Source organism: Musa acuminata, chromosome BXJ3-3, assembly GCF_036884655.1.
Source record: "Musa acuminata AAA Group cultivar baxijiao chromosome BXJ3-3, Cavendish_Baxijiao_AAA, whole genome shotgun sequence".
Taxonomy (NCBI): domain Eukaryota; kingdom Viridiplantae; phylum Streptophyta; class Magnoliopsida; order Zingiberales; family Musaceae; genus Musa; species Musa acuminata.
This window is the reverse complement of record NC_088351.1, coordinates 3,991,510-4,002,726: the sequence shown is the minus strand read 5'-3', so window position 1 is coordinate 4,002,726 and position 11,217 is coordinate 3,991,510. Positions and strand designations below refer to the sequence as shown.

The window sequence follows — 11,217 nt, the reverse complement described above, 5'->3', positions numbered from 1 at the left end:
AGTGTGTTTTCAGAATCGAAATGATGCTATTATTATTTGGGAAAGTAGCTTTGCAGGAGAAAGTCAAAAGAAAGAAGAAAAAAAAGAGTAGAAAAGGAGTATGAATGCAGCATACAACCATCTTTTGTCAGATGTACCACACCATTGCCTTTTCTTTGTCTTTACTTTGCGTACTCTTCTATCACTCATTACATATTGTGTGATAAGAAGAGTTTGATGTTGCTTTGCATTTAGGCTTTTCTCAGTTATTACAAAAAATCAAACATTGTACTGATTTAGAGAGTTATGTATCTTTTTTTTTTTGTTTGAGGGGTAAACATATGAAAGATAATAATAAGACTGAAATATATGTTCGCTTAGAGATATGAATCAATCAATCAAGTGGATGTGTTGTGATAAGCAAGACTTGTTGAGCTACAAAACATGCGAAAGGATCCAAAATGGTTGAAGACCTTTCAGCGTCATTCCAATGTTTGCGAGATGTGCATTGGATGCTTCTGCGGCGTGTGGGGAAGCGTCCTTTGGAGGGCAATGTTTCTTCTTCCACCACCACCTCTCTCTCTCTCTCGTCTGAGACGAGAAGAGGCTGTGCTCACAGCCACTGGAACACATCACGAAACCTCAGTAAAAGAAAGTCTTCGATTTTTCGAGCCTTCGGTATTTGACTGGTCAACGTCATCGAACTTTTTTCTGCCCTACGGATTCATCGAAAGCAGCTAAAAGAAGCCTCTCTCTCTCTCTCTCTCTCTCTCCCACTGATTGATTGATCGACTCATCGGCAAAGTCTCTGCTGCTTTGGTTTGTCTGTCTTGCATTGGGACCATTGCTTCGGGGGTCACACAATTAATTAATGTGTTTCTCTCTCGTAATTTGAAATCAACACAACCTTTTCTTTTCTGATGGTGTAGTAACAATCCATGAGTTCAATGCTCGATCACGGCGGCGGCCATCGAGAAGCGACTCAGTGCCATTCGAAAGCAAGCTTCCGCCATGACTGACTGTTTGCTTCGTGAACTCATCACAGCCATGATTAGTCTCTCATGCTATTGGAGACGATGGGATGGGATAATTAACAGCCAACACAATGAATAATTAGATGGGTTTCGTTGGCCACTCGTAGTCTGCTCCTCACTGTCTGTGTTGGACTGTCATTTTGCGATCATTACCGACATCCATAATGATGCCAAGATTTAACGAACACAAAAAAATCTCATCACATGATTTATTATGGGGCCCATCGGGGGTACCACTTAATGTTTTTGTTTATAGAGGTGGGACCCACGGCGGGTTAAGATGTTTGACCACCCATAGCTATCTTAATTTACCACGATAATATATCCGAGTATAATAATTACGTATTAAAAATTATCGACACCTCATCGTGATACGATCAATAGTCGCATGACCAATATATTTTCTCGTCATGTAATCAATACCTTATAATCATTCAAACGTCATGATCTTATTCATAATTTATAAATGATGGGAGACGATAATAATATCTCATCGTGATATGATCATTATGAATATTATGATCTTATTCATAGTTATATCATATTCTTTGGATTCTATATGATGTGATTACATCTAATGCTAAAGAATCATTTTTAAAGTGAAAACATTATTTAGTGCAATAGTCCAAAATGTCATCATTAAAAAGACCCATCAAATACGTTATTTCTTAGTATATTAGTCTATTACATTAGTCGAAACAATCGACTCGAAAGTTAACTTAAACTTCAAATAGATTATGTATGTAATATTCGATGCACTCTCAAATCAAACAATCTTAAAATCCTTTGGTTGAACACCATCTTAGTTTGAGACAAACACAAAATAAGATCTCAAAAGTTTTGATGGTGGGTAATAATATTTTGGGATCAAATTGTTTCTTCATCACTTGTCTTTAAACAAAAAATAAATTCCATCATCACTTATAATTATTTGTGGGGAAACATGATCGATTACATCTAACAACCATTTGGCATCTCAAACAGTCGATAGTTGGATGTCATGATTACATTCTAATAATGTCTATATTTATTTATGTTAAATGTTTATTACTTTAGCAATTTCACACAAATCACATGATGACACGTGGATCTCAAATAATTGAAACATCATAGAGGATAGATAGTCAATTCATCCATCCCAAAATCTCGATAGAACATATATTCCCAATAAATGAGAACCAAATAAATCCTCATTCATTCATCCATCCATCCTCTTATAAAAAATAAATGCTGATTTCTTTTACTTGATTCTTATTCGAGCATCTGATATATCTCTCTCAACATCTTTGTAAGATCTCTCGAGTCTCACAATCATCCCATTGATATATATTGTTGGGAATCGAGTTAAGGATCAAATTATATATTAATAATGAATTAAAAGTTTGAGCTCGTCCATCTGGACCGTTGATCAAGCTCGATGGGCGGTCTTGATCCTTCGTCCTCCTCTGTGTAATGAGCCCTTTAACCTCGTCATTTGGCCTACAAACATTGTACGTTAACGATGAGCACCCATCATCGATCGATAACACGGGCGTCACGGCACGCGGGCTGCGGCCAATGACGCAATCCCACCCCCGACAGGCCACGAGCGTTGGTGCACGTGTCGTACAGTCGGCGCGTTGGTCCCGTGTACGGTGCACGCGCCCCCACGCCTTATCATACGTCATCGTCGACTTTTCCCCCTTCTCCTCGGGGTCCGCGGGGGCGGCGCGACGTGGTAGTGTGCGCTGGCGTGGCGGCGACCTCGACCGCGATTGGAGGAAAAAGGCGGGACCCACGCGGGCTGGGGTCGTGCAAACGAAGGTGGGTGTACAGTGACGTGCCCGCGGGCGCCCAGAACGAAGCTGCCATGCTCCAACTCGGGCGCAACAAAGAGGAGCCGAAGCAGAGCAGGCCATAAATGGCCATTCTATTTAGTCGCTACTCCACGCTGCGTCCACTCTGCCGCAGGCAAACTAGAGCTGATCGCGACGCTTTGAGTGTCACTGCCAAGGTTCGTAGGACGGGAGCTGCCTGTTGCATGGGAGGGGCTTAGAGTCCTCCAAAAGTCAGAAGAAAAAAGAACATGAAGCGATGAATGAAGAAAAATGTGTGTGTGGATTTTTGTGCTTTGAGGAACACACAACATGGTATGAGAACGAATGCTAGTAGGGACCATGCCTCCTTGCTTCCTGTTTGCAGGGAGTGTCAAAGTCATGTCAGAGATGATCCTTTACCCCCTGATTCCCCAACCTGAAATCTCAAGGAAGCTTGTGTGCTTCCTTTCTTATTCTTCTTGCAAGCGAGGTTGCTAATCTTCATCTGTGTCTGAAACATCGAATAACTACGTTGAAAGAAGTAAATGAAGAAAGGGATGCATTCCGGAGGAGGATTATTGTTGAGGTTGGAGTTTGAAGAGGGAGGGAGGGAGGGAAAAGACTCGAAGGTGAGTCCGCCGTGCGCCCCACATGGCGGTGGGCGTCACGTGCGGTCTGCAGTACGGCTCGCCCCTTCCTGTGCATAGCCCCCTCTGCAACAATGCAACGCCACCGATCTGTGTGAAGAGAGAGACAGAGGCCAACAGCACCTCTGCGACTTTGGCATGGTTCAGTACTAAGACTTGCAGGCTTTTATACCGTCTCTCTCTCTCTCTCTCTCGCTCGCTACCGAGACGGCTTCCTTCTCTTCTTACCCTCACCTCTCGCTCTCTCTCTCTCTCTCTCTCTCTCTCTCTCTCTCTCACACACACACACACACACACAAATACGCACGCACACGAGAGACTGTTGTCGAATACTGATGGTAAAGGATATGGGTGATGTTACTAGAGTTGTCAGTGGCACTGCAGCAGCGATCGGACAATAAGAACGCTCGAGGCGTGTGATGATGCGTAGGTGAAAGATAGGTAGAGAAGATTCATTGGTAGATATATTCATAGCTAGCAGGCAGAGAGAGAGAGAGAGAGAGAGATGCCTGCTCTGGTGCTGCTGCAGCAGCTGCCTCCTCTTATTTCCACGCCCACGCCCACGCCCACGCCCACGGAGCACGTATCGGGTGCTGCCGCGGTGACGCTAAGGGACCGGTCACCCCCTCTCGGATTCCCCTCCTCCGCCGCGTACCGCATTTATACCCCACCTGCGGCGCTCGCAGTCCATGTCTCCTCTCCTCCCCCTCCCCTCGTGATCCCTTTACTCCGCATTCCTTTTGAATCCTTGTGAGGGCTCCGGAGATCCGTTTGAGCTCTCGTGTGTCCGCGAGTGACGATGGGGGAGACCGTGCCGACCGCGCCGCCGCCGGTGGTGGTGGTGGCGCCCAGCCCCAAGTCGCCGCCCAGGTACCCCGACCTCTGCGGCCGCCGGAGGCTGCAGCTCGAGCTGCAGATCCTGAACCGCGAGGTTGGCTTCATCGAGGTAACCCCACCAAATCCTTCCTACTCTTTCTTGAGCAAAAATGTCATCTTTTAATGGAAGTCTGCGAAGTGGAATGACTGTGAAATGATGGCTATCCTACTAATGCTTCTGATGGCTGTGCTTGAAAGCAACATTTAGATGGATTATCTTGTAATCTTTAGCTGCAATTTGAAGTAAGAGAGGATGTTGAGTTGCTAAGGTTTTGATTCGAGAGTTAAAGGTGTTTCCTTGCCAAGTAGTTGAACATAGAAGGGATTTGTCACCTAGTAGAGTAAAGAGTCATGTCCAAATGAACAGACATCAAGATGTTAAGACTATATCAGTAGCAACATGAAGTTTAGGGAAGGAAAACAGTAAGATTTTAATGCCAAAAGATGTTGATGTGGCTAAAAAGCATTTTGGAACTGGATCTACTTTGTTTCCAGGTAGACTTGCATTAGTTCTTCTTAAGGAACTTGCCATCTCTGCCTTCATGACAATGAAACAAACGGATGCTGTCTTTGAGTTTAATATTATGATTCTCTTTTCTGTGAAACTAAAAATCGATTAAAATGGTTAGAAGATCAACAGATTTTTAACCAGAAACTTACTATGTGGAGAGTGAGCAGCAATATATTCTGATATTGTGGCACGAAGTGCTGATACTCTCTGTTCTGATTCAAGTATGAATTTTGTTTTGCAAAGTTTAAATGTCATTGAAATTCTATTTTCGAGCAGGAGGAGTTGCAATCACTTGAAGGAATTCAACCTGTTTCCAGATGCTGCAAAGAGTATGCTTCACTTATCAGTAGTACTTTGTGACTTTCTTTCTTTGCAATCGAGAAAACGAAAGATGCTAGGTTGGCTCCACATGTGTCTAAACACCTCAGGGAATTTATACGGGAGGAGTTTAACATTCTTTTCATTTCCAGAATCAATGATATATTTCATTTTTCTTTTTCTTTCTGATCTGTGAAGTTCTAGTGCTTGCTCAAGTAAAAGTTACTTGAACCAATGTTAGCAATTCCCACAAATGCATCTAGTAACTCTCATGGTAGTGACCATCAATTTAGGAAACAAATATTTAGCATAATTTTTGCTAAATGACTCGACTGAATTTGTCTCATCTGTTGTAGAGCTTTTAGATATTAGGGCGTGAGACATTATTGTCAGTATTTTTTTGTTTGTGAGTGGGGTGTGGCACCTGTTTTCTTTTCCTCTGTAGCTGTTTCTGGAGATCTGGGTCCAAGACGGGCTCCCTCTTTTGTTCCCATGTGGCAGCTTGATCTATTCTTTTCTTTCTGCTTAATAAATTAATGTGATAATTGATCCATCTTCCCCCCCCAGAAAAGGAAAAAATAAAAGAATCGTGACACTTCAATTTTTTGTTGAACTTGAAAAATTGCTGAGTGCTTCACCAGGCCTTAATTCAATATAGATTTGAGGTGTTGAAGATGATAAGCTGTTGACTTAGATGAAAAATAGATTTTTCCTTCAGAAATTGTGGAACTTCCAATTATGGTTAAAGTGCATAGCATTTTATGCAGATAACATTTATAAATCATGACTATTTTGCAGGGTCAACGATTTTGTGGGAACGAAACCTGATCCCTTGATCCCTATGTATGATTCTTCAACTTCTTCACATGTTTTATGCTAAGTTTTGTGTAAAAACATGTAACTTTTGTATGTTTCTTCTGTCAAACAGAAATAAGCGGAGGCACAAATCGTGTTGCTTGTGGAGATGGATACGGTACTTTCTGAATTTTGTTGTCTTTTATCAGTTTTATTCATTTCTTTCCTGAGTATCATATAACCAAAAACATATCCAATTCTGAAGCAGTGTGGAACAATGAAACTTGGCATTCAAAAACATAAAGAGAAAAATAGTTTGGTCTAGTGTGATGTAACTTTGTATTATAAATTCACCTGGGCTCTTGTTGTGTTTTGAGGTATGAATGTTCTTTATTACGTAGTTGCTGATCTATTAGCTCCTTTCATAATTATTTGCAAGAACCATGAACCAGCAATCTCCTCAGAAGATAGCAGCTACATTATTTGACATGTTGGGTTGCTTTAGATTACTGATAGGTGCTATTTTTAATGTCTTTTCGACTGTGCCATCATTAAGTATTATACTTTGGCATTATGTCTTGTTTGATGGCTAAGTTATCTAGAAGGTGATATTATAAAAAGCAATGAAGAATGATGTTCCTTTATTTCGAACCATGAAATATCCCTTTTGAATGAAATAAACTGAAGTGTCAGGTGCCTGTCTTAATATGCTTATTTATCTCGACATTTCTTCTGTTTAAAATAATATGTATGTTATGTTTTAAAATAAAAAAAATGCCAAGTCCAACTCTGACATGCTTAATTGATGCAAAACATGGTCCTTGGGGTTAACTAGCTTCTTTGGTTTAGATTGGATTTTGATAATGACTAAATCTTGATTATATTCTTGAAGTTGTTAAAAAATATCTACATTTAGTTGAACTTTAAGTGTATATACAGCTTCAGATTTATATAATAAAAGTTGATGTTCTAACAACCACTATGGAGGGGTTCTAACCTCGATATGAATCAAAATTACTGTATATTTAGTGTAATTCTGCAGCTTATGCCTGGAATAAATGGAAACTGTTGTTTCAGAATAAACAAAAGCCTGACTGTTTCCTTCATGAAAATTGTGTCTCCTCCTTGTTGACAATTGTTGTTACCTGTTTAAGATACTCCTACAGTAAAGCAACAAGGACTCAATAATTTTTTTGCACTTGTAATTTGAAATGACCAGGTTTATCATTTTCAAGGCATTGGTTAAAAGGAACAGAAAAGTCAGAAATCAGAAATTTAAATAAGAAAATGAACTAGCAATTGAAAACCATGAATCAATGGCAATCATGAGTGAGTCTTGGATGCTTTTCTGTTGATTAATTCTCTTCATGTAATGTTTTTGGCTAAAGAAGTGCTACAAAAATATATTTTCCTATGATTAATATTTAATAGTTGACTAGCATAAAGAATAACTACTTGAAAAAATTGGTCAGAACATCTATGGTTCTGTTTGTATTTGACCTAGTGAATATATGCTTGCTCTAGTAATATATGGATGATAAGTGCATCTTATTCATTTTAGATTCTTTCTTGTGCTCCCATGTCATCTAGTCGGTGCACGTTGACTGCCTGATTTATTTTTCTTTTGATGTCACCAGAACATTGCTCCAAAAGTCAGATAACTTGTCGTAAAATCTTGGATGCTTATAATTTATAAGCTTTGGTAATTAAGAATTTAAGATCCACATAATTACACACCAGTCAATATTCTCATTATGTGGACCTTAATTTTGTTCGTAAATATCTTAATGATCATGCTCTATATTTGAAGAGCTGCAACAGATATTACAGCACCAAATTTTTGCCATCTTCTGAGCTGTTAGTGTCATATCCATATGAAGTCCTTTCACCAGGTTCAGAGGTTGACAATTTAGTATACAGATGATGTAACAAAGATCATTAGTTGTTATTAGAAATTAATATGAGAAAATAAGTTTTCTTTATTTTGCAAAAAAGCGTTTATACAAATGCCAAAAGGACTTGTTTGGTTCATGTGCAGGTCAAAGTTGTGTTTCAATTTCTCATGGATTTGCTGCTTCAGTGAGTGTTGCTCTTGTCCACGAAGCTGTTCCTGTTGTCAATGTGAATGTCCCAGTTCTCAATGCTGTGAGGCTTCTCCCGGCAGACCGTGCTGCAGTTGTGCAGAAGTTCCTTGCATCTGCAGCAGAGCATGCTGCAGCTGCTCGAAGCTTTCCTGCTGTAACATAGGAACATGCTGTAGCTGCCTGAAATTTCCTTGCAGCCGTGACAGAAAATGCAGCAGCTGCTCGAAGACTCCTTGCAGTTGTGAAGGAACATGCTTCAGCTGCTCAAAAGTTCCATGCACTTGCAGCAGAACATGCTGCAGCTGCTCGGAGGTTCCTTGCAGTTGCGGTAGAACATGCTGCAGCTGCTTGAAAATTCCTGGCAGTTGTAGGAGAACATGCTGCAGCTGCTCAAAAATTCCTTGCACTTGTGACCAAACATGCTGCAGCTGCTCCAATGCTTGCAGTTGTGCTGGAACATGCTTCAGGTGCTCAAAAGATCCTTGCACTTGTGGCCGAACATGCTGCAGCTGCTCCAATCCTTGCAGTTGTGCTGGAACATGCTGCAGCTGCACAAAGAATCCTTGCAGTTGCGGCAAAACCTGCTGCAGTTGTTCAGATGTATCTTGCTGCAAACCGAAATGCCATTGCCTGAATGCTTCCTCCTGCAGGCCTCGTTGCTGTAGGTGGTGGTCTTCCTGCTTCGGACCATGGCGGTGTGGCTGGAGGCCGTCATGCTCCTGTTCATACTGCGATCAACCACGTTGCGGTGGCTGCAAGACATCATGCTCCAACTCATGTTGTACTCAGCCACTCTGTGGTGGCTGGCGGCCATCATGCACCAGTTCATGCTGTGCTGAAAAATGGTGCTGTGGCTGGAATCCTACATGCTCGAGACCACATTGCGACTGCTCACGGTGCTGTGGCCGGAGACTTTCATGCTTCGGACCATGCTGTTTCTCAAATCGGTGCCGTAGCTCGAGAACTTGTTGTGCGCTTCCAAAACTCTCCTGCCCGGACTATTCTTGTGGTTGTGTCTGGTCCTGCACAAGGTGTACAGATGTATGCCTCCTACCTAAGTGTACTAAACCCTGCTGTACCACTGGATGTCTATGTTAGGATCAGACCATAATTTTGTATTCCTTTGTTCTGGCTTGACATACCATATTAATTCTCTTGTATCCCTGAATCATGTTGTTTGATATATAGAATTCTGCCCATTTGTTTGCCAGGGCCTGTTAAATTCTTGATCATCATTGTCTTCTTTAGGAGATTTCACAAAAATGTTGGTGACATCAAACTTTGACGCACATTATATCTGTTGCAGACATATTGTGGTCTTCATTGCATAACAAGATCAAGAATAAGAACAATGTGTAAGAAGAGCAGCACTGAAGACTGACCCGTGGAACAACAACTGCAATGAAGAAGAAGGTTTTGTCTGAAACCAATGCCACGAAAGGCTCCTATCGAAGCCCTGTTAAATAGGGCAGAGAATACTCGAAGAACAAGTGTGAAGATCTCCAAACCACAGACTGTTCTGTACGAAAGCGTCGCAGCAATCACTGATCACAGTACTGTGACCATGCCATGGTTTCTTCTGCACCAGTAACATCTTTGGTGCTGTCTCAGGAGCATCCACACAAATGGATCACGCAGAGCATCTTCTTCCTTCCGGTTGCTGTCTTCATCGAACCAGATGCAGACAATCCAAGAAAGTATGTCGGCAAATAATCGAAATATTTGGGTAGGCCCAACGGAATGAACACCAAAAACAATTAAGCACTTGCAAGTTATGAACCACTGTTGATGATTAGCCAACCACTCGTGAAAGTTCTCATCACTCACATCGTTCTTCTTCATGGAAAGAGAATGGATGAACTTAACTATGCTGAAACGTAGAGAAGTCTGCCATTTCATAAGCATGTCTCAGATATGAAGGACTGACTTCCAAGTGGAAGCCATCACAGAAATAAGATGAGCTTCGAAGATAAATCTCAAGTCCCTTTTAGGGGTGCAGGAACTCCACCCAACTCTGTCTTCTGTGTGCGCAAAGCAAAATACCAGATCAGGTTTACATGATGGTGTGTTCATCCACAGTAACAGTGACAGCAATAATGATGCAGTGTTTTGGCAACCTGAACAGTTGCACATTTGACTTTACTGCATTCGACACTGGCCAATTACTACGCCCTCTTCTAATCTTCTCATTCACATGTAAGAATTAGGGTTATATATAAATATAAAATATATATATATATATATATATCTTTTTTCCTTGCTTTTCTCTCCATAAAATCTTCTTCTTAGCTCCACAAGCTTTTGCTTTAGAATTGGCGATCACATGATATGCTTGTGAATTGTGATCATAAAATTATTGTCTTTTGGTACTTAATCTCTTAGATCTCACTTCATCAAACAAATTAAGTAGATCAAATTCTGGGTTTGGTTCAAAGATTTGCTGTTTCCTATAGTTTCTTGAACAACAAAATCCTAAAAGTTGAGCAAACAAATTAAATATCATCTTTTTTTTTAATTACGTTAAGGGAACGATGAGTGACATGACAATGACCACAAGGATGAAATAAAAAATAATAAAAATAAATTAATAATACAAAGAATATAAATAGTAAAATAATATTTTATTATTTTTAAAAAGGTTATCGATTGTATGGGATGGATTGCCAATAGAAATTTATGTTGTAAATAATAATAATAATAAAAAGGTTGCCAATACAAATTTCCTATTTTCCCTTTTCTTCTGACATTTTTGTCCACGGCGATGTAATAAATTGCTAATAACTCCGAAGTGGCATCGATAGTTAATTAATGAAGAACAATATCTTTCCGACACGTTTTGACTTACCAGACAACTATACCTATGTTTTGATTGGGGGGCAAGTTTAGTACTAATTACGCCACATCTATTACGGATTACTCTCAGAAGAGAGGCGGGTCTCACCGTTGGTCTTCAATGGGGCCCACCGTTGCGTCGCGGGTAAACGCAATCAGATGTCAGTTAATAGAGAGAGTCCTCTTAAGGGATGGTGCAAAACCGTTAAGAGATGCGGGCAACTATTGTTGGCCCCACACGTGGGCGGCACGTCCAACGGTATACACGTCCCACCACCGTCACTTACGACGCCTCGCGCTCGTCCTCGTCCTGACCCATCTCACCTCTTTATGGGACCCACTTGT

General features: G+C 40.9%; 1 protein-coding gene across 1 annotated transcript; it reads left to right on the top strand.

Annotated features, from left to right (window-relative positions):
* The first annotated feature begins 2,989 nt into the window (after nt 1–2,989).
* LOC135633257 (guanine nucleotide-binding protein subunit gamma 4-like) lies at nt 2,990–9,262 on the top strand. Its single transcript, XM_065142522.1, has 5 exons — nt 2,990–4,402; nt 5,120–5,172; nt 5,960–6,004; nt 6,090–6,134; nt 7,995–9,262. Exons 1-5 carry the CDS (start codon nt 4,256–4,258, stop codon nt 9,136–9,138), a joined length of 1,434 nt encoding a protein of 477 aa, XP_064998594.1. The 5' UTR covers nt 2,990–4,255; the 3' UTR covers nt 9,139–9,262.
* Nucleotides 9,263–11,217: the final 1,955 nt, after the last annotated feature.